This window comes from Cygnus olor, chromosome 9 (assembly GCF_009769625.2).
Source record: "Cygnus olor isolate bCygOlo1 chromosome 9, bCygOlo1.pri.v2, whole genome shotgun sequence".
NCBI lineage: Eukaryota > Metazoa > Chordata > Aves > Anseriformes > Anatidae > Cygnus > Cygnus olor.
In genome coordinates, this window is record NC_049177.1 from 26,412,803 (window position 1) to 26,435,822 (window position 23,020).

The 23,020-nt window shown below is 47.7% G+C and overlaps 2 protein-coding genes and 1 long non-coding RNA gene across 5 annotated transcripts; all 3 read left to right on the top strand.

Moving 5' to 3' along the window:
• Positions 1–758: 758 nt before the first annotated feature.
• On the top strand, positions 759–11,155 carry SIAH2 (siah E3 ubiquitin protein ligase 2). The gene is made up of 2 exons (XM_040566958.1): positions 759–1,290; positions 9,667–11,155. The coding sequence occupies exons 1-2, from the start codon at positions 853–855 to the stop codon at positions 10,222–10,224; spliced, it is 996 nt and encodes a 331-aa protein (XP_040422892.1). The 5' UTR covers positions 759–852; the 3' UTR covers positions 10,225–11,155.
• On the top strand, positions 1,541–3,561 carry LOC121074623. Its single transcript, XR_005822439.1, has 2 exons — positions 1,541–1,973; positions 2,076–3,561. It is a non-coding gene; the product is annotated as an uncharacterized LOC121074623 (long non-coding RNA).
• A 2,346-nt stretch (positions 11,156–13,501) lies between the features above and the next one.
• Positions 13,502–22,991, top strand: ERICH6 (glutamate rich 6). 3 transcript variants are annotated; one of them, XM_040566955.1, is made up of 12 exons: positions 13,502–13,752; positions 14,082–14,197; positions 16,437–16,483; positions 16,591–16,707; positions 17,557–17,658; positions 17,737–17,894; positions 18,887–18,954; positions 19,784–19,998; positions 20,088–20,173; positions 20,961–21,113; positions 21,924–22,155; positions 22,407–22,991. In XM_040566955.1, exons 2-12 carry the CDS (start codon positions 14,086–14,088, stop codon positions 22,668–22,670), a joined length of 1,554 nt encoding a protein of 517 aa, XP_040422889.1. In that variant the 5' UTR covers positions 13,502–13,752; positions 14,082–14,085; the 3' UTR covers positions 22,671–22,991. The 3 variants fall into 3 exon arrangements, with proteins under 3 accessions (XP_040422889.1, XP_040422891.1, XP_040422890.1); XM_040566957.1 differs by having other exon boundaries at positions 19,784–19,941; XM_040566956.1 differs by having other exon boundaries at positions 13,502–13,640.
• Positions 22,992–23,020: the final 29 nt, after the last annotated feature.

Sequence of the window (23,020 nt, forward strand, 5' to 3'; positions counted from 1 at the left end):
CTCATTTACGCCGGCCGACTTCGCTTTCTGGGTTGTCTGGCTCCCCACACCACTATCCACGCACGCTGGCAGACGCGTTTAGTTCCCCGGGAACCGCTGAGGTTCCGGCACCGGGGCCCTGCAGACAACGATGCCGTCGCACGCTTCCCACCGCGCTCCCCCACGCGCCACCACCCGATGTCCCAGGCCAGCCGCCGCGGCCCCCGCGCGCTTCCCAGCGCGCCCGGGCGCGAGGCGATGCCGCTCGGTGACGGCCCGCCCCGCGGGCAGCTCCGCTCGCCACTCCGCAAGGCTCGCCCGTTACCAGAGCCCCGCTCCGGAGGGCTGCGGGCCGCCCGGGCTCGGGGACGGGCCCGTCACGCGCGGCGGATGCGCGGCGGAGCGGCGAACGGCGGAGCCGCCGGGTGAAGGCAGCGCAGGGGCGGCGGCCCGGCACGCTCCGCCGGAGGAATCTCCGGAGGGCGGCCGAGGCGCGCTCGGCCCCGCTCGGCCCCGCCGCGGCGCGGTGCCCGTGTCCCCGCACAGCAACGCCCGCGGGGCCGGCGGCACCTCGGGGCCGGCGGCCGAGCGGCGCCCGAGTCACGGCCGGGCGGCGGCGGCCGCGCCGAAACCGCCGCGCTTCGCCTCGGGGCGCGGCCGCCCCCGCGGCCCCGACGCCCTCCGGCAGCCCCGGGGCCGGGCCGGGCGGCGCGGGCCGGAGCGGGGCAGCCCCGGCCCGGAGCATGCTCGGAGCGGCCGCGCCGGGGGAGGCTGCGCGCAGCCGCCGCCGCCTCTTGCGTCAGCGCCGCGTTGGGGCCGGGCGCGGCGGGCTCCCGGTCGGCCGCGGCCCGATGGTGGTGGGCGCGCGGCGCGATGAGCCGCCCGTCCTCCGCCGGGCCCGGCGCTAGCAAGCCGTGCGGCAAGCAGCAGCAGCAGCAGCAGCAGCAGCAGCAGCAGCAGCAGCAGCAGCAGCAGCAGCAGCACGCCCCGTCCCCGGCCGCCGCCGCTCCCGCCGCCGCCGCCACCATCGCGGCGTCCGGCGCCGGCTCCTCGGCCGTGCCCGCCGCCGTGCTGTCGGGGGCCGGCGGGCCGGTGTCCCCGCAGCACCACGAGCTGACCTCGCTCTTCGAGTGCCCCGTGTGCTTCGACTATGTGCTGCCGCCCATCCTGCAGTGCCAGGCCGGGCACCTGGTCTGCAACCAATGCCGGCAGAAGCTGAGCCTCTGCCCCACCTGCCGGGGCTCCCTGACCCCCAGCATCAGGAACCTGGCCATGGAGAAGGTGGCCTCGGCCGTGCTCTTCCCCTGCAAGGTAAGGGACGGGCAGACCCGCCCGGGGCCCGCCGCGCCCGGGATCGGGGGCCCGCTCGTGCCCGCAGCCTGGCGCTGGGCTCGGGGCCCCCTCCTGGGAACGCGGAGGGAAGAAGCGCGGCTGTGGGGGCGGCCCGGCGCTGCCCCGGGCCTCCTGCCCCCGGCCCCCGGCCCCCCGGCACGCAGCGGTGCCGACATCCCGGTGTAACCGCCTGGGACGGGCCCGGTGCCGCAGCCGGGCCTCGGCCAGCAGCCAGCAGCCCGAGGGGCGCCCGGTGCGGGATTTCCTCAGCGGGTGCGCGTCGCGTTCTCATACAGCGACGTTACAGTACGTGAGAGGGCTTTAAGAAGCTCTCTGAGACAAACGCGGCGTAAGCAATAGCAGGTTCGCTGGGCGGCGTTCAGATGGGGGGGCGCCTGGTGGCTGTGCGCTCCCTGCAGGTACCCCAGGAGTTAGTTCCCTCCTGCACCGGGCCTCGTCCTGAGCCACCGTGCGAAGCAAGCTGCAGCTCTGCAAAGGCTACGCTTTTTGCTGGTCTTTGTCCCGTCCCCAGCTTTTATTTCTTCCCCGTCGTGAACGCAGAACAGAAAAGAAAGTACTTGCTGGCCTCCGTTCTATGTTTGTGCAGATTTCTAAAGTGACACAGCGTGATGGGAGAATCACCAGCCTCTGGAAACAAGCCTGTAATGAGTCTTTCTAATTTGCTGTAAATCCTGGTCTAATTTTTGTCCTGGTGTTTGGCATAATCAGTAATTACTAAGACTAGAACTTTTTTTGTTTTCCAGATATTTTAACCTATGGTGATGCTTAGTTGAGAGAGAGAGCAAGTTTCTTGGAGGTGGCAGAAATCCTGTTCCCAACCCTCTCATTAGTTCTTGGCAATCCTCCTTTGGAAGGACAGGGTCTGATAAGCTGTCAGTTCAGTAATGATGCCTGAATTTATTTTTTTTAAAGTCCATTCTGTCTCAGTACTATTTCAAGTATTCAGATTAAACATTTAAGTCTTTTTTTTTTTCAAGTAAGTGTTCTGTTTAAAAGAACAAGGTGAACTGCTGCAAAGTTCACGTCCTTCCTAGTGCACATTTATCAGGGTGGCAGGTGTGTGCGGGCAGTGCTGAGTGGGCCCTTTTTACGTCTTCCTGGAGTCCCTCAATGCTTAGGCCTCCACAGTTGCAAAAGCACTTTAAAACCACAGGCTGGAGTGATGGTGGGACAGACACAGGAACTGCTGAAGCCATCGTTGACGTGGAATATGAGAAGGAAGATCTAAAATAGGGAGCTGCCAGTGGCAAGGTGGGGAGCAACAGCCAAGCAGGACTGCTGGAGCCGTATCCTGAGGTTTCTGGTGGGAGCTGCCCGTTCATCGCATGTGCCTGCCAAAGCCAGGCCCTAAACAGCCTTTCTCTAGCCAGCCCGCAGGAGCCAGGAGTCATTAACGATGCAACAGGAATAATGGCACCTCCGGAGTGAATCATATGTTAGTTCCAGCAGCTCTGTAAGCGCAGGTGGTGGTGAGAGAGCACCTGTCTGAGAGCTGGCTGGGCCACAAGACAGAGCGGGATGGCTGCAGGCACCGCACTGAGCTTTTGGTAGCGTGGGGCTGTTTTACCGCTCGGCTCCTGCGTGGGAGGCAGTCTCGTGGTGGCAAGAGCAGATGGCACGTAGTGCTGGTGCGCAGGTCCTCTCTCGGGTAAGCACCGCTGGAAGGGCAGCGTGTCAGGTGCCCAGCGGTGGCTGGTTCTGAGCCTAAGGGAATAAGAGCAGTCAGGGCGTTTCTGTGTTGTTGGGTTTTGTTTTGCCTTTTTTTTTTCCACTAGGACAAATGCTGGCCTACTTTTCATTTTCTGAAGTGTCTCGTCAGTCTAACCTGTGACAACTGGTATTCTCTAGTCATCCTTAGTGAAACTGATGCATCAACATTGGAACAGCTCCTCTGACCAAATCCTTACAGTTATTTTTTGCATTGAAACGCAACACTGATACGTGCAGCATGCAAATTTGCCCAGCAGCGGAACCACCAGGCAGGACACCTGCTCTTCCCCACGTGATACGGTTAAACAAAGTATGGGGAAAAGAAGAAAAAGCCTACAGACTCTTGCCTTAAAGAGGATAAGGCATTCCTAACTTTGCCTGTCAGACTTTAATTTACTCCATTGGTAACAGGTTTCTAAAGCCCTTAATTGATGGGATTGGCTTGCTCACCCCTTTAGGTTTTCTTTCTCCATGGGTAGAGGAATAGAAATCAATAAAGATAAGTACATTTCAGAAGAAGAAAAAAAAAAAAAAGAGCCTTCCCCTAACCCAAGAACTGACCCAACTGTCAGTCAAGTTTTGGTTCAGGCACATCAGCTATCAACACTTCTGCAGATGGGCATTCTCTAAATATAAATAATAATAAAAAGACCAGCACATGTAAACCAATTAAGAAAGCAGTATTTCCAAAAGTACTTCCAAGTGTTAGTTCTGTGGTTAACGCCATGCTGTTCAAAGCTGTAGCTTGCAGACAGGAGGGATGCAAGTGAGGCTGGATGTTTGCAGTGACTGCAGGAAGCCCAGGGCATCAGATAGCTCAGCTTTTTGGTTACGGGACTGGGAGTGGTTTGACTGTCTCCCCTGAGGAGACTGAGCCAGCAGTGGTTTGGTAGTCTCTGAAATGATCCCGGACTGGGCTCTGTGCTAGAATCTCCCACCGAGGTGCGCAGGACTGACTGTGCTGGGTTAGTGTTGACTTGGGGTTTGTTTGGGTTCTTGGTACGGTGCTTGAGGCCTCGTGCAGAGCTGGGAGAATGTGAGAGTTGAACCAGCAGCAGTTGGTATGCTTTGCCACGAGGCGTTGTGCCAGCAGGAGGCCAGAGCCCATCTGGGAGCCGCAGCATACGGCGGGGGCTCTGGAGCGGTGCGGGGATGGCAGCAGTGTCCATGCGGCTCTGGGGCCCAGCACAGAGGAGCTGGGCAAGCTCTGCAGGCAGGCCCTGGACGTCTCCAGCAGCCCCTGGCCACACTGCCAGGACCACACGCGTGCCTCTGGCGCAGGGCTGTGCTTGCGCTCAGGTGAGTTGTGTAGCTCAGGCCGCACAGAGGGCAAGACACTCAGCGCACCCGCCTGGTGTCCCGGCCAGCGTCCCGTTCCTGCCCCAGGCAGGAGTGTGCTTCCTTCGTACTCGCCAGTATCCATTCAAGGTCTCTCTGCCCCCAGTTCTCTGGGCACTCAGAAGTGCCTTGTAGAGGCAGAGAGGTGAACAAGGCTCTGCTTCACTTTCCTTCTCACACCCTCTTTTATGTGGATTTTTTTCTACCATGAGTAATTCCTGTTCTGCTGCTTTCACTTTTCCCAAGAGCAGCAAAGTGAAATTAGCATATGTTAATAGTTTTCACTGTTCTTTCTCAGACCCAGAAACAGCAAGGAGACTGTCAAGACTAGTTCTCACATTAGCGCTTGCAAAGCCACAAGCACCCACTGCGGAGGTGAGCATCACCCAGGTCAGCGGAGCCTGTCCCACCTGGGCTCATGCCGCAGCAGCTCCCAGCGGCAGGGTGAGGACCACCTCACCTCGTGCTGCAGCTGGCAGGCAGCGGCTCTGCCGTGCTGAGGAGCTGGTCCTGCTTTATCACCTGGATTTTTAACAAAGTTAGGGGAATCTTTTTTAAGTAGAATTAAAAAAAAAAAAGAGCTCCAGAAGATGTGGATGAACAAATAAACGCAGTTGTCTTTCCAGAATAGTTCTGTGTAGTTCTAGAAATAACTCTGTGAGTGGTGCTAGAAATAAGTAGGGCTGAGACGTGATAGCACTGACAGAAAATGGGGATTTGGTGCTGCCTGTGGCTGCAGCCACTTTGAGGGTTCATAAATGGTTTAAGAAAGAATTACAGTTAATGCAGTTCTGAAATTTACAGGACTTCTGGAAAAAAATCTGTGGGAGATTTAAATCTTAAAATCACAGTAAAGTTACTGAAAATACAGCTTTTAGTGTTCAAAGCAATATACAGAAAATTAAGCGCAATCATAATCACACACAAACGCCTAAATAATGAATACTACAGTATTTTTTCTCATCTTTTAAGTAAGTACAAGTGGAATAACGTAAAGTTGCTCATTAGTTATGAAGCTGACTTAATTTGTAATTAGGTTCTTCTGCAACATTGAATTTTTTTGTCCAAAACTGGCTATGAAAAATCTTGTGACTTCAAGGCTTCACGAACAGACATCAAAAGCCACTTTTACAGCAATCTGGTGAGATATATTGTGATTGTCAGCTGCTAAAAGCTGGGACTGTGACCTGGCTAACTGAGCAATATAGCATAGGAGAGGCATTTTTATATTTAACCATTTAATCCAAAGTATACTAGAAAGCAAGTAGAGCTGTAAGTGGTCTTAATCATCATCTCCAGAACTACAGTCCTCATATAACCACATGTAGTAGCAGAGATCTGTGTCCTGCCATGTTTTGCTAGCCTTTTGTAATGGGACCTGACAGAGCTGTTCACGCCTGAGTTACCTTGGCAGTGGCCATGGAAATGACATGGAGACAGCCGCTCCTGATCTGTGCTCTGTAAAACTCTAGGCAGTTCCTGTTTGTGTTCCAGTTTATGGTAGAATTTACCTTCAACAGCAAGACAAGAATATCTGTGCGTTTGTTCACACACAGTTAGCAGCCCTGTTGGGCAGGTTTGTGGAATTGCATTTAGCAATGCATAATGGGGGGGGTGACCCCTCATGGGTAGGTACATCAATGAGTTCTCAGTGGTATGATTAATTCAACTTAAAGATGTTTTATATATGACAAAGAAATTGGCTTTTCTAGTTATTACATACATGAGAAACATCTATGTACATAGGACTTGATTCTTTGGGGGAGTGAAACATCATTCTTTCTAGCTTTCCTAGGAGTGGTGTCTCTGTATCTTGGGATCTAGGACAGAGGTACCTCACATAAAGAGGGTCGTCCAAGATCCTTTAATACAGCCATCTCTAACTAGAGGTATTGCCATATTTCTGAGTCTTCAGATGGTTCTGATCCTTTGAAGAAAAGGGAATCCAGTAAATTCATTTTATTGTACTCTTAGGCTCCACTTTGAAGCAATAAATTGAGTCTTTCTGCACCTCACAGCCAATAGTAACGTTCTGGATTTTAAAACTGGAAGGTGAGGTAAGGCTGTATATAAACTGAGAAGTTTTAAATATGTCAGACTGATCGCTCCCTCAGATTTTCTTTAGTAGGAAGTAGGCAGAGATGCTGTATGTCCTTAGACCACTTTCACTACACCATCAGTTCAAGGGAAAGAATGACAGGCTTGCTACATAAGCAAACCACTTGCCGACAAATTGCATATTCATGTTATTATTGTATGTAAATTTCTGTATGTTATCTAATGCCTACTATACAGCCTCTTCAGAGATTTTCTTAATTTAAAAAAAGTCCTTTTTAAGATTTTCAACAAACTAAAACAAGATCATACGTATTTCTAAGACATAATAAACTCTAATAAAGTGGTCTTTTCTTTCTGATAAAAATACATGTTTATTTTGCTTAATATTTACTGTTTAATGTCTTTAATTGATCAGAGATCCCTTACACACAGAGGTCTGCCTATGTTACCCTATTTGCACATGTACAGAGCCTGTGCACTCTATATTTAATGACACAACATGCATTGGCCCTTTCCAGGTGAGCTGTAGCAGAACACACAGCACTGCTAGCACAGCAGAGTTTCTAAAGGCAGCCCAAACGTTCTTTCGCACTAGCATCACTGCTAGATTGGGCTGAGCATCTGTCACTGAGCTTGAATGAATGCTTTGAAAGGCTGGAAGGATCTTCAAAGCAGGGATGGATATTCTACAAAACACAGGAGGAGGGAAAAGCAGGAGGAGGGTGTAAATCCTTGTTGGGTCCCTGAACACTGCTGTTCTATGTACATACAGGAGCAGGAAGGCTTTTTCTTTCCTGGAAGCATAATTTATATCTCAAGCTACTTGTATACTGCAGAGAGAGTCTGTTGGCTAGAGCAGGATAGGGATTTGGACTTGGCAGTCTATTCCCAGCTCTGCTACTGATTTCCCTTGTGGCTCCAGACTAGTTACTTTAATCCTGTGTCCCTGCCTGCCTGCATTTATGAGGACAGCAATACTGGCCTGTCCCTGTCAAGCACTTTCAAGCTTAGACAATGTTTTCAGAATGCTTTAAGACACTCAGATATCCTGTCAAAGTGAAGTCCAGACCAACACATGTGGAGAGACATATATGGCAAAAATATGGAATGCCAAATTATATATATCGTGATAACTTCTGAGCTGTTTCCTCTTAGGAAAGCAAATATGGTGCTAAATAAAACGCTATGAAAACAAGTACATAATACTTTTAAAAACTGGAATACTAGAAATGGAGAGAAAGGCAACGAAAAAGCATAAAAGTCACATCAACCCAGGCATTAGTGGCACACGTGTGCTAATACCACATGCAGCCCTGGTTCCCCTGTTTCAGAAAGGACGTAGTAGAAGTGGAAAAGGTAGAAGGGGCAAGTAGATCAAAGGTATTGTATAACCTGTACACAGGGAAAGACTTAAAGACTTTTCAGTTTGAATGAGGGGTACAGTGAATATCAATGACGTTTGCCAAGCAGCATGAAGACAGCAAGTTCTCTGTTCTAGATGATCCTTAAGGGTCCCTTCCAAATGAAACCATTCTATAATTCTGTTCACAATCTCCCACTGTCAGTAGGGCTTGCCAAATGTCACCAGCAGCAATGTGTTCAGGAACAAACAAGAGGAGGTATGTCACACAGTGAAGGAAAAATCCACCGGTGTTTACTTCATGCTCTTGCCATGTTCACCAATGGTCACTTTTTGAGGCAGGATGCTGGTCTACGTAGACATCTGGTTTTGCCTAACCGGCAGCTTATATAGTCTTACTTATGTTTTTGTTAATCAGGTTAGACTCAGAGCAGCTCTTCAACACAGTGCAGTGTGATTAAAGTGTCAACAGGGATATGAACGTGGGGAGAAAACAGCAGAACAGTGAGAGAAACGTACGGTGACGACGCAGCCGGCACAGGATCCGCATGTTTGCCTGATGGGGCTTCTCTCTTTGGCAGGAGGACGGTCTCATTCTGCTGCAGCACGCCTCTGCTCTCCTGCATCTCCTGCTCACATATGTGAATAAATCCTTCAGCAGAGGATTAAGCAGCAGGGGCAGGCACAGTAAATGAAAGCTCACGTTAACATATTATGGCTTCTAAAACAAGCTCCTACAGAAGCCAAAGCTGTAGTTTCTGTCCTAGTACTTCTAGCACCGTGTTGCAGTTTGGGTGATTTGCCAGAAGTGAAGAGGATTCTGGCTTTTTGCATCTCAGGCATGTAACCCTTTGAGCTGAAACTTCTTGCACTTGTATTAACCACAAAATAAGCATTTAAATGTTGGTTAATTCTGAGTTTCCTTTGTTGACTTTTTAAAAAACAAAATTCTATATAGACTTGGTTTTTTTCGGCCAGCCTTTTGTCACTTCAGACATTCTCTTTAGGATGGCAAACGTGGTCCTCACATTTAGTCTCAAAGAAGAATGCCTGTCCTCAAGGAAGCGTTGTAGCATCTGTAAGCCGCCATGCACACAAGTTACAACCTTCGTGATAGTACTAGCAGTGTTGTAGGTAACACCACAGCTATCTATAGACTGGGCAAGCTATGCTCTTGGCAAGAACAGGAAAGATTTTTTTTTTTTCCTCTAGAGGTAATGAGGAAGCAATGTAGTCAGTGTAGACCACTGAACTCACTGTAGAAAAAGGAAAAGCATCCCTGTTTGTTTAAAGCACATTAACCTTCAGAGGTGCCCAGTGACATTAAGAGAAGTCACATGGTACTTATTTGTGCACCGGCTTCATGCTCACTGAAAAAATCATCATCTGTCTTTCCACTCCTCACAACTGCAATGTTGAAACTGTTCCAGTGTTAAAACTGTTGGGATTCTGCATTTTAGTTTAATGGAAATGCATTTGCTCTGTGATGGTAATTAGGTGTATTTATTAAAAATACACCACTCTAGTAGCTGTTTGCCCAAACTAGCATCCTTTTTTCATTTTAAAGAAAAGAAAAGAAATACCAGGACCGCTTCAGCTGATCAGATCTAACTACAACAGCAAATCTATCAACCTTATAATCCATTTTATCTAAGTGCTTGCATTGAAAATAAACAACAACAAAAAGTACAGGAATAACCTGTTTTTAAGAGGAAAAAAAATAAGCTCAGCTCTAAATTCAGAGCTAAATAAAAGTATCTAATGTAAAATTTGCAATGAAAACGAGAGTTCTTGTTGATCAGAGGTGGGAGCAATGAACAGTTATGCTGGGCGTGTTTCCTGATGCCTTGTATTTGGTCTTTTTCCAGTACGCAACGACAGGCTGCTCTCTGACACTACATCACACAGAAAAGCCAGAACATGAAGACATATGTGAGTATCGTCCCTACTCCTGCCCATGTCCTGGAGCCTCCTGTAAATGGCAGGGATCTCTGGAAGCCGTGATGTCCCACCTTATGCATGCCCACAAAAGCATTACCACCCTTCAGGGAGAAGACATCGTTTTTCTTGCCACAGACATTAACCTTCCAGGTGCTGTTGACTGGGTCATGATGCAGTCATGCTTTGGTCACCACTTCATGCTGGTGCTGGAGAAACAAGAGAAGTACGAAGGTCATCAGCAGTTTTTCGCTATCGTGCTGCTCATCGGCACCCGTAAGCAAGCAGAGAACTTTGCATACAGACTGGAGCTGAACGGCAACCGCCGCAGGCTGACCTGGGAGGCAACTCCCCGCTCCATCCACGACGGGGTGTCTGCTGCCATACTCAACAGTGACTGCCTAGTTTTCGATACAGCTATAGCACACCTTTTCGCTGACAATGGAAACCTTGGAATTAATGTGACCATTTCTACATGTTGTCCGTGATATATTTGTGTAGTTAGTGAAACCTTTGGCTGTCTGACATAGTGCTTTACATTTACCAAGAATTTTCTTTTTGTTCTGTTTTTTTAAAATGATATTCAACCATGTCTTTGTGTATGTTAAGGTTCCTAACTAGCCAACATTTTTAAGTTTGGAGAGAAGAGGAACAAAAGTGTCCTGTAAGTAATATAAGCAAGAAAAGGTTTTTTAAATTCTTGGGTGCCTTAGGAAGATTTCCCCCCACACGGACACCTTTTTAAATGTAATTATATTTTATTTAAAGAGTGCTTCCATTAGATGTATGACTTAAAAGACTTGAAGGACTGCGTTCCTGTTTGGAGTGCACCTGAAAGCCCTTTCAGCATTTTAGGCTGTAAGTCTGTCTGAAAACAGACTTACTCTCACTGGTGACTTTTAAGAGTTTTTAGTAGGTGGGAAAAGAAAGAAATCAAAGCAACTTCTCACAGACCTCCCAAGAGACGTTGTGGCTCAAAGTAGATCAATAGGTACGTCAGTGTTGCTACTCCATTTCCTGCTACCTTATTAAAAAGGGATGGGCATAGATTATTTGCTGTGTTTTCAAAAAAAGGGGGAGTAAGGATGGCTGAAGCATAGCAGGTTTTACAGAGCATGGGAATTGCCTGCTCTGGTCCATTTTAGGGAGATCAGGGAGCCCAGCACAAGGCACAGCAGCTCACAGCTGGATACTGGTGAAAGCAGGAGGCACACAACTTAATACATCTCAAACAGCTAGAGCCAATAATATAGAAATATATTCAAGCTGTCTACATGCAGCTTCCCTTGGAGACATACTTGATTATTGTAAAAGACTGGTTAGAATAATAGAGCTTTATGGCCAGTGTCATGTCATTTGCTATTTAAGTTTTGTTGCCATATTTACTTTTATTTTGTAATAAATATTTTGCAAAAACTACGCTGCACTAATGCGCATGTGTGGTAGCAGCTATTGCTTCCAGGTCCCTCGGTATTCCCTGCCTCGCTGAACGCACTGAGCTCTTCCTCCAGCCGCTCAGGGGCTGCAGGATTTGATTCCTAGCCTGACTCATGCGAACTGAAATCTCAGCGTGCCACTGGAGCTGAATCTGCCTGTGAATCCCCTTCTGCTACCAGAAGCCTTCTGTCTGAATCAAGAAAAATACTAGGTCTGCATGTGACTTTGCAGAGTATTAAGATGCCAGTTGGAAGAGGCAATATGTTGTGAGGTTACACAGCCTGCTGAATTACTCAGAGGTAGTAAGCCTCACGATAGTGGAAAACTACGTAAGTGACAGATGAAGCTTGGTGCGAATAAATATAAAATAATACATGGGGAAGAAAAACAGTCCTAACTATATGCATTCAGGGAAGAGATCTCTCAAGTTATGACACAAAGTCCTATGCAAATATCACACAGCACTTGGCAGCAGTCCATAGAAAAGCACAAGAGAATTACAAGAAAAGCATCAGGGGAAGCTTGTTCTGTCCTTGCGAATTTGGAAGTGATCATGGAAAAAAAAAAAAAACATACAAGGAATTACCGTAATCTTTTTGTATCCAGTTCCTGTAAAGATCCTACATTTGATCTCATTTACACTGTACTGGCAGAACTCCAGCAGCATCAGCCAAATGTACTAATTTACTCCTGCTCACGCGGGATCAAAGTCAAGCTCTGGCTTTTACAAGAGTTAACACCTATGCTTTTAGCAGGACTTGTTAAGCAAGTATTCCTAAGAATTTAATTCATTTTCCCATATCTCAGTAACATTTATAGTGGAAGACAATTTTTCTTACTGACAGTTGGGGCTTAAGAGCTTTTTGTGTAAAACAAAACTCTGAAGCAAGTCTTTGATTGTAGCAGGGTTCATGAAATGAAATTAGTTAGTCCAATGTTGCTAATACCCACAATAGATAATTTAACACAGTTTCACCATGGTTTCCTACACCATTCGGTACTTGTGAAGGAACAGATACTTTTTGTTACATGTTACAGAAGAAAAGAAAAAGAGACACCACCCCGTATCTTTCTTACAACTGAGTTTAGAATAAGGAATACCTCAGCTTGTACTGCCAATAAGTTGTGTGTTTCCCCTTTAGGTCAGTGAATGAACATGTGACGTTGGTTCCAACACCTGATGAAATTGTTTTCTTCCCTAGAAAACTGGGTGCAAAGGAGCTGGCACAATGTCCTGAGAGCAACATCCAAGGTCGGGGCGGGAGAGGCTGGCAGGACAGTAGCACATTGCCAAGGAAAGCAGCAGCACATCAGTTAAGGAAGTTTCTCAGAATACTCACAAAAACATTACAGAAGTCAGCCTGGTTTTATTAACAAAACTCCTGACCACAAACAAAGCAATCTGACTTTGAAACAAACAGAAACGCACCCTGGGAAAACTCCACCCGAGGTGACCGGCAGCAGTGGGACCACTGCAGGGCCAGTGCTACCAGCTGGGGGAGAGCTCTGCCCATGGTCTGCAGGCCCTGCAGCATGGCAGCGCCGGCGTGTCCTGCATCGTGGCAGCGCCAGCAGGCATGGTGGCATGGCCATGCCAACACTGCCAACAATACTTGACTGCAGCTTGTGACAGGGTGATACGAGGCATCAGGAGCTGTACCTTGGAAATTTTTTTTTATTTTATTTTTTTCTGTTGAGTTGATACAATAGACTGTTGAGAATCTTCCCTAAAAGCATTTCCACTAAACAAACGGAAAAATGCAAGGACTTGCAGGGACCAGTGAGTTCACCACAAGAGTGTGGCACTGCCTAAGCTCTTCCACCCTGTGGCTGTGTCATTGCCAACACGCTCTCCATTTTTAAAAGTGAGTACATCTCAATCATCCTGCGTAACATGAGTGCTGGTAAGGTCACCGCGGCTGCAGACACCATGTCCAAACAGCAGAGCACATCCACGCTGCTGTGGGTCAAAGCTCAAGCCTGGGTCTAACACCGCCTGTGGCAGACGGCCCATAGCAAACACAGCACAGAGCTGTGCCACCCACACAGCACCCCAGTGCGGCTGAGCGCCCACCCCAATGCCCCAGCAACACCAAGTTTTGTGAGCCCTGGTCCGGCTCCCCTCACACAGGCAGCCGCAGCCCCACCATGCCCAGGCCCCCGCGGCCCCAGCCTGCCTTCACGCCAGATGGCCACACCACAGCACCAGGGTGGCACCGGTGGCTGTGGGCACCGCTCCCTGCTGGGCTCGCCTCACGCTGCTGGCACTGTCCCCAGGGCACACGGCCCCAGGCGGGGCAGCCCAGCAGCCCCTGCGCCCGCCGCGTCGCCATGGAGACTGCACTGAGACCAGAGTCCGCCATGGCCAGGGCCGAGCGGTACGGCACAGGGTCAGCCTCACCCCGCGCTGCTGGCTGAGGGCCAGCCCCACAGCCCTGCTCGCGTGAGGGGCGCACAGAGGAAGCCGGTATCGTCATCTGCAGGGAGTGCCGAGATGAGCGACACCGGTGCTGTGACACGCACAGCCACCGAGCCGGGCACTTGGTGACACCTGGGCGAGACGGGGCAGCGGTGGTGAGGCAGCTTGGGGATGCCAGGGCAGCGAAAGCCCAGCCAGGGCATCCCAGGCACTGTGGGAGAGAGAGCGGGGTCATGGGCACCATGAGGCCGTGTACCAGCCTTCCACAGCCTAACTCGGGGCACATTTGCAGCCTTTAGACCAGACACTTGAGGTGTCCTTAGCCAACAGCAGAAAAGCCAGGGTCAAGCCCCACTTCCTATGTCTAAACCGTTCTAATTTCTGGTTACATACATTTGGAGAAGTTTTGTTTATTAGTTTATTCTTCAAAGGCAACTGCTTTGAAGTCATTGCATAGGACTAATACGCAGGTTTCTGTCTTAATTTAAGGGAGATGGAAACATCAGGCATTGCCAATCCCACAAGTGTGCAGAAGCCACCAGGAATTTCAGTGTCCATGCAAACAGAAGCTAGCTGGCTTTACGAACATGCCTACGAAAAATCACGTAAGCAACAGCTTTTCTCAAGAAGCAGGTTGTTCACCTGCATTCTTTCACAGAGGCTGCCTGGTGCCCAAATGCCTGCTGTAGAGGATGCTGCTATTTCCTCAAGAACTTTCCGCACACCAGCACTAGCCCAGGGGCAGCCCCAGCAGTCCCCTCACGAACCACTGCAGAACTGCTTCCGGCTGAACCTCTGGGCCTCCACAGCGTGTGCAGGAATTCTGCGCCAGCCAGTGGGTGTGGAAGTGCTCAGCAGATGGCAGGAATAGCTCATTGTATTCTTTCGGGAGGTACTTCAAAGCCTCTTAGCTGAAAATACATCAACCTTTTTTCTCCTCCTGCTCAGCTGAGTCATCCATACGTGTGACTCAGTAACCAGCCCCTTCACTTACTGGGTGAAGCAGGTTGTACTTCAGCAGACAATATGTTAAGATTAGGTAGAAACTAAAACTATCCCTTTTGAGCACCCCATCGAGCATCCTTTGTGCTTCATTTTCAATGCCAGGCAGTCACAGAATGGATGAGGTTGGAAGGGACCTCTGAAGATCGTCTAGTCCAACCCCCTGCTGAGCAGGATCACCTAGAGAACATTGTGCAGGATGGCATCCAGTCCTCTGCAGGGGAACGTCTCCTGTGCCTCCAGGAGCAGGAATAGCAACCTGGGTTGTAAAACACAGCACACCACCTGGAAGTAGTGGAGAAAGCTGTGTGCAGATCCATCCCAATAGAAAGGGGGCATGCACAGCCTACCACAAAAAAAGAATGCTCTCTGCTAACCCTTGGAGAGCATTTGGAAGGTCACTGTGAATGTCTTTGCGGGGGAAAAGTGTTACAGACTTTTTACTTTAGGTGGAGGTTCACATCTTCGCAGCATGACTGTCAATGTCGTGGTCAAAGTACAGAAAAAAAGAAAAAAACTTGTGCCAGCAGTAAATCATCTACCTGTGTTTGAATATAGCAGCAGCAGATAGAGATGATACAGAAGGCAGGTTAAGGACGGGGAACATCCTCCAGCACTGTGGCCAGGTACTCGGCTTCCTGGCAAGCCCTCAGCACTGCAGCACACGCAGGGCTATGCCCAGGCTGCACAGTGCTGCTGCTGCGTTTTGCCCTCCTGAAGTCACTTCTTGGGTGGGGTTTGTGAGTGGTTACACTCTGTGATACAGCATGATTGCAGAGGATGATAACTACATATATCTTTGAACTGCAATTTAAAAAAAAAAAGTTCAAGCAAGCCATCAGCCACATCATTCAGTCTTTTAAAAGTATATGTGACTCCTGTAGCATTGTTTTCTGCTTTTCCTCCTGCACTAGTGCATTCACTTCCAGACACGTCACCAAGCAGCAGCTTCCATCGCAGACCTGGGAATTGACCTGAGGCTGCTGTGATTCTTACCCCGTCCTTTCCAACTACACACTTGGATTTTGTCATATTTTCAAAGAGAAGGACTTAGAAATGCATTTGGTATTTCAGCCTACCCAGGACTTCTTTATCTGCTTTCCAGAAAACGTTCAGCCAGAATGAGCTTACTTAAATGGACAAGACAAATTGTGTACCAGCAAAGGGAACTGAAAATCGTGATTAAAAGAACAAGGAAACTGCTTAATTTGCCTGGAGGGGAAGCAATGGCAGCTCACACACTGACCACATCAGTATTAAAACAGCAGGTGATGCACATGGAGCAGCAGTAAGATGCACACCTGGGGCAGCTGGGTGTTGGTAACACCACCTGCCTGGAGTGAATGTGGGGCTGCTGAGGACAGTGACAGAGACCCGGTCACAAGATATTTTTCCTGCCACCTCAGAGGCCAAAACTCTCTTCCTTGCACTCACACAACATGGGCTGCACTTGGAGATGAGAAAAAACAATTGCCTCTCTGACTCATACTTCTCAGAACCAGAGAGACTGGAAATGTTTTAGAGTGCAATGCAATATTAGTTGAGTGCTACAAGTCATTGACTGTAAGCAATAAGCCATCTCCGTGACTTCAGTGGGACTGCTTTTAAGGTCAAGCCCATTTCAGGTCCTTGTGGCATTTAGGAAGGGTCACCCTCAGCTCCCGGGCAGCCTTTCTGAAGTAGTAGAAAGGTGTGCGTTGAGGAGGTCTCAGGCCACTGAGGTAGCTGGTGAGAAAAGGGTGGCATGCTGGAAGAGAGGAGATATTGGAGAGTCTAGGAAATCTTTTCTCTGGGAACACAGCACTGCTGTTCAATAATTCTCATTATTGCTATCACTTGCAGCCCTGCCAGACAAGTTCAGCAGTTTAGATACTTTGTGCAACTTGGAGGTAAGTACTCACCCAGTTTTGTATTTTTTATATGAATTTTATGCTTAGTGTTTTTACCTTTGAACAAAGATATGACTCCATATTGCCATTTCTTTTTCCTCTTCAAGTTCAAAGAAGATTTTGTGAAGCTGTTCAAGCAATCACTACAGACGCTCCCCTCTGTTGGCCTGCCGACTATTCTGGCCTACAGACCTGAATCATCATGGGACAGCATGCAGATTGAGGTGAGTCAGTGGCAGTTCCAGAAACCACGCTCCAGAGAAGCCAAGTATTTAAAAATTATATGGTCAGAAAAAGATTGATTCAAAAGTGCTAAACATGTGGTATAGTAAATAAAGTGTGGTTGCCAAACGGCCATAGCAAGTACCCCTTCACCACTTACTGTTGGGGACAACTGCTGTCTCTCTGAAGAGTGCTGAGCTCAGGCGTGCTGCCTTTGTGAGCAGAGGCGTTAAACACTACATTTAGCAGGTGCTCTTGGCAGCTGCATCTTTTATACATCAGTTTCAAAATGTGTTTTCAAAAAACAGATCAGTCTTTCAAAATATCTAGCATCCATCCTTAAAGTGCATCAGTGCAACAGCTATGACTTGCATCTGGTCAAATATGTTCAGCTTGTTTAATCGGCAAGTCTGCTGGTGATTCCTAATGAAATACCACACAGATTCTTCTATGATCAACAGTGCTGCAGTCAGGAAGGTTTTTCTCTGCAAAACCACAAGCAGTGCATTTAAAAGGGTTAATGCAGCAGAGTACTCAACTGTAGCATTCTGCATGCTCCAAAGCTTTCCCTCTCTTTGGGATGGATGGGTCTCAAACACTACATTAATTCAATTTCTTTGAGCAGTACTAAGATTCTTAATTGCTACAGACCAGCTTTTCTTTTTAGTAGTTTCCTGAACCTAATGGCCTGATTTAAATTGTTCCAAGATATCACAGACACAGATATGTTTTAACTGTTCTTACACACATGCTTTAAAATGTTGCGCTTCGAGCAAAGCTATATTTCCCCAATATAAAACAAGGATTTGTGTGCTGATACTATACTTCTGTCATCCATACCTCCACTTTAGGTAGAGGAGGATTGCACTCCAAAGTGTGAGTTCTGTGGTAGCCTGCTGAAGCCATTTCCTTCCTTTGAGGACACTTGCCCACAGTCACAGGATTATGAATCAGTAAGCTGGTGGGAAAGGATCAGCCGATGTTTACTGTGAAAAGTCCTGCTGTAGTGACACTGCTTTTCTGCCTTCCAGAAGTTCTGCTGTGAGCAGAATCGAGACCTCTACGAGTTCATTGTAAAGGAAACAAAGAATCGCGAAAGTGCTTGGAATGTTCCCATTGCTATTAAACCCCACAAGTCCCATGGCACTGAAGCTGAAAGACGCCTGTCAAAGGAGAGAGCGTACCAGAGGTACCATGAAGCAGCTATGGAGAGAGCTAAGGATTAGTTTTGTACAAGAAACAATAGGCTACTCTGGAGGGAAAGTAGCAGCAAGAAAATAAAACTACAACATGTGGGAATGAAAGAAGAAAAAAAAAATCAGGCAACATGCACTTATATTCTATCTAGACCCTCTTAGCTTTTCTTTTACTAATTTGTATGAGAGGGTGGCAAAGCATGTGCTTGCTGTTCGTAATAGATACAACATACCCAGACACAGGTAGGGCCCAAAATGTAACTATAACCTACCAACTATGGCAGGGACAACATTTAGGTCTCACTTTTGCCCCATGTGCCAAAACAATGCTTGAATTTTTATTTCCTTATTTTGCTGCATAAACCGTGACATGCATTTGGATTCCAGTTTGCAGAAGGCTTAAGAACTCTGAGTTTGACTTCTGCTGAGTTCTTTAGATATCTGCATAAACTTAGGGCTTCCTACTAAGTGTATGACACAGGCTTGAAGAAAATAATACAGCACACCTGGAAGTAAACTGCTAGTTTCCCTAAAGATCCTTTGCAGTCTGATGGTGTGACTACCTCATATTATACACAGAACATAAACCAGAGCCATTGTTAGGCATAGTCAAGTTTATAAGAAGCTAAGCAAGAAAAAATAGTGAAAATATTCTTGCACATCACCTGTCTTGTTCATCTAGCGGGCAGCACTACTTTTACATAAAAATCCTCATATAAAATTAATTAACATGTTAAGCTTTGCTATCAATAGAGTTGATACCATTACAGAATTCATTCACTGAAATTTCTGTATGGGAAAAATTTGTCTTTGCTGAGATATTAGATTGATAATATGCTATTGTTTCCAATAGTTATTTGCAATTACAGTAGTGGAGAGAAAAACAGATTCAGAAACTTGCATTCCTACTGCAACAATATCCAGCACTGCTAGCATTTAAAACAGGATATATGAAGTGTGTGTCACAAAGACTTTGATTTTCCAGGCAGCAGGAGAGACAAATGGCCAGACAGTTAGCTTTCCTGGCAGCTGAGCCAACAACTGTAGCCGAATGTGAGTTTGCATTTATCTACGTATTTATTTATCTATTTATCACAACAATGAATTTGGTGGAATTGCTTGTTTCTAATGCTCTCTAATCAGATAGGAAGATTTATGCAGTGACATGCTAGTTCATTGTCCAGTGTGCAATCCCATTATTTAATATAGCAGCATCTAATTTAATCTCTCACATGAAAAAAGCAAGAACAGTTACGTGGCCATTGCACAGAGAGGACCTACCTTACTATGACTTTCAGTGCTTCTACCTGAAGATTTCCACAAAGATACGCAGAAATTAACATTAGAGAGCAATAAGCTTGTAAAGCCAACCCCTTGGAAGGCAGGAACTCTCAGAGTTAAGGTGATCAAGGTTTTACCTAATAAAGTGAACACTGAATTTCTAGCTCAGACTACAGGTGACTGAGCAGCTTTTGGGATCTAGTGAGTAATAGCAAAGCCCTTTTGACTAAGAACAGGTAAACTGGATTTCAAATATGGGCATATTTTCCACAGAAGATGTCAAGACAATAAGGTTGCTGTGTCACCAAGGGTTGCTTATTCTCAGTCCTCTAGAGCGTGGAGTCATGAGTGCTCTCTGAAAAATGTCATTATTTACACACACATACATATACATGTAGAAAATTGGACTCTGAAGTAGCTGAACAGCTAGGACAATCCTTGTCAGATAAAAAGTACCCCAAGACACTCCCAGGATGGAGCATTTCAGCCAGAGATTTGCATTCCACCAAATTACTGTCTCCCTGCAGAGACATCAGGCAGCCCTGACATCAGAGGTACCAGCCCTACCTGATGCACACAAACCCTTCCCTTCCCTCTTTAGGTTCAAGACAACCTGGCGTGATTTCTTACCTGCTTTCTCAGGAGCCACCATCTCCAACAGGCTGGACACTGGTACCTGGTGAAAGAGCAGCAAAGCTCAAAGAGGAGCCCATCTCCTACAGCATCACCTACTGCGATTTCACCATTGTGGGCGGAAAGGCAAGTAGCTGCTGCTTGATGGGACGAGCTGCACCTGGATTGCACCCACACTACAGAGTAACTGGAGCCCTGCACTGGTGCCTTTAAAGGGGCAGCTGTGTGCTGGACTTCTGTCATTCATTTTATTGTTTCTTTTCCAATCTTAGGTAGTGAAGAATGAATTGTTGGAAAGATACTACAAACATGGAGGGAAATTTCTTACCATGCTTCCAGATGGAACAGCACAGTTATTGTATCCTTACGGGGCTTACCTGCCAGCACTAGTCCAGGGCTGGAAATGTAATTTTAAGTGTGTTCTAGCCTGCTTTATCACAGAATAACCTGGCCCACCACTTCCACTGTCAAAAAAAAGCAGTAGTGAAGCAGCTTAAATAGCCCTTGGTGTAAAATATTTCCAGATCAGCCAGTAACTCTGATGAAGGAATGGCACTTGTGTGTTTAATACTCAGCTTAGACACGTCAGCTTGGTGTTCAGACCCACTCCCAAGCTGTGGTCCCATGGATGGAGGCCTTGCTGCCAGCCCCAATGAGACACAAAATACCTGCTGTTCAGATACATTCAAGTCAGGTTTCAGGGGCTAGGGCCATTTTTTTCCCCTGGTTATTACTTTTTTTTTTTTTGGTAAGCTGTGTGAGACCTGCCCCTGCTTTCTCTGTCTTCATTCACGTTAAGTTGGTCGTTTCATGTTGCAAGGCTTGTACTTTCAATAATATGTGTTACAGGCTCCACGAATGTATCGTTAAGGCTTCTAAGCAATTCTGCCCAGGTTATTGGTTAAAAAACAACAAAAAAGTGTACTCTGACCACTTATTTGTCAGTGTACAGAAAACTAATGTAGGAAAACAAACTTTGGCCCTTTCCCAGGTAATACCGGCTGCACACCACCATTCTGCCTTTAACACAATAATCCAGGTAGTACAGCAACTTTTATACTTCAAAGTAGTGCTCTGAAATATTTAGCATGTAAAAACAGATCAAACACAAACAAAGGCATTGTGAACACCTTATCTGACAACAGCTATCCATCTGGAAATCTGGCAATCATTGTTATACGAGAAAGAAAATGGTTTATTTGCATAGTACGGGAAGACAAGCACAATAACGCCGAAATACAAGCAGTATTTAAGTCCAATGGCAGAAGTACTTGTTATTACCCACACGGATCTGTATGGTATGTTTGTGGCAATCATAGCATCTTTTCTGTCCACTGCACATTTTATATTTCAAAGGTCATAAAATGTATTTTTAGTAGCACTCAGAAATTAAAAGACAGATATAGCATAGGGGAGGTGCGATCTGTAGAGAGGGCAAGTGTGTTTTACAGACTCGTAATGCTATTGGGAAAAAGCAGTCTTTCAGAGACACAGAAGTGTGTGCCAAGTTAATGCAGCAGCCCCTTGTTCCGTGGAAATTCTTCCTATGAAGGGAGGAAGCCTTGGCTCAGAGGTGTTCCGGACAAAATTAAGATTAAACCCACCCATTTCCTCTCCCCACACCAGAGAAATATTTGCCCACAGTAGTGTAGAAATGCAAAACTCTGAAACTGGCTGCTGTTTTGTTGTTGGTTTTTTTGTGTTTTTTTTTTGTTTGTTTGTTTGTTTTCCAAACAGTTAGGTAAGGAGGAGAAAGCACTCAGTGTGCTACTGGCCTCTCGTTTTTGTGTTTTTTTTTTTTTTTTTTTTTTTTTTTTTTTGTATCCTGGCTGCAGCCTGGGTAGTTTCCAGGGGCTGAGCATCCCAGAAGTGGCTGAGCGTCACTCCTGTTGGGGTGCCAAACTTGTGGCCTTGTGCTGGGAGCCTCCCTGAAGAGAAAGGCTGCTCCCCATTGTGTTTTCTGGGGGGTTTAAACCCTAAACTGGCTGTGTCTTGGCTTGCAGAGCACTGACTTGAGATCCTGTCCCTGTGGGGTGTCAGGGATACGGGCAGTGGAGGCTGCAGACTGCACCATCTTGGTGTGGAGCTTTGATTTTCCTCTCTTTTAGGATAAACATGAATGTTCAGGGAGGGCAGTATTTGGACAAGGCAGGCAGCAGGGTGAGAAGGTGGATGTGGCCAAACAGCTTAACATCATCAGGACCCTGCGTCCCACTGAGCCCCATCTTCATCTCCCTGAACCAGCACGTTGGGGTCAGGATTGTGGGCCAGGACAAGATCACTGTTTCCTTCCTCGCCATGGGACAACAAGCAAAATTCAACGTGGGAACCAAAGTGCAGGTATTTCTCAAGCACGCAGGCAGCTCTACACACAGCTGCTCCCCGCAGCAGGAGTGGGGCAGCCGGGGAAGCTCCTGCCCACGGATCACGCTTGCCCCACGGTGGGTGCCCCCTGCGTTGCCCTGCAGCCCCAGGGTCACCCAGCTCTGCAGGTCTCTCTCCTGGCGAGAGGCCTCACCCCAAGCCCCCACTCCTCGGAGCCAGCACATGGCCACGGCTCCACTGACACCGCTCGTCTCCGCTCCTGCCAGGTCGGCCCGGCCAGCCGGCTGCGTCCGCCCACCCCGCTGAGTGAGGACGACCTCCTGCTGCTGGCCCTCAGGGTGAGGATCCTGCGACTCTTCGATAAACTGCGTGGATGCTTAAGCTTTCCTTCCAACGAGCAATGGGACAAAATCAAGCCTCCAGCATACCTTATGACACAGACTTTAAAGATCTTACACCTTTGCACAACTTCTGACCTAAGCGAAGAGCTGCGCAGCTCGGTTAGGGCGATACTAAATGCTCAGGTCTGACCAGCATGTATGGTGTGAAGGCAAAATGAGCCAAGCCTGGGAAGAGACAGAGATGCCCCTGAAGCTGTGGCACTTGCATGTGCTCAGCAAGGTTCCACCTGCAGCTTTAACCCGCTGCGGTGTGGAGCCGAGGACAGCCTGTAGCCCTTCTGCACAGCCACTCTCCTGTGGCCCTCCCACCTGACAGGTGCTTGCTCAATGTAAGTGAGGCTGTGGTGCAAGAAGCACCAGCTTGTGAGCCCATGGCGAAGTATATCTTGTCTGTGAGGCTTGAAGAGGGGCTTTGCTCAGGGTACAATAAATCCATGCTTGAGGTTGGTGCATTGCTCCTGAGTGGCTTCTTTTCCATC

Coding starts and splice junctions, on each gene's coding strand:
- ERICH6 (XM_040566955.1), top strand. CDS start 14,086: ATGGAAACATCAGGCATTGCCAATCCCACAAGTGTGCAGAAGCCACCA. Junction 14,198..16,436: donor ACATGCCTACGAAAAATCAC/GTAAGCAACAGC, acceptor TATCACTTGCAG/CCCTGCCAGACAAGTTCAGC. Junction 16,484..16,590: donor ATACTTTGTGCAACTTGGAG/GTAAGTACTCAC, acceptor TTCCTCTTCAAG/TTCAAAGAAGATTTTGTGAA.
- SIAH2 (XM_040566958.1), top strand. CDS start 853: ATGAGCCGCCCGTCCTCCGCCGGGCCCGGCGCTAGCAAGCCGTGCGGC. Junction 1,291..9,666: donor CCGTGCTCTTCCCCTGCAAG/GTAAGGGACGGG, acceptor GTCTTTTTCCAG/TACGCAACGACAGGCTGCTC.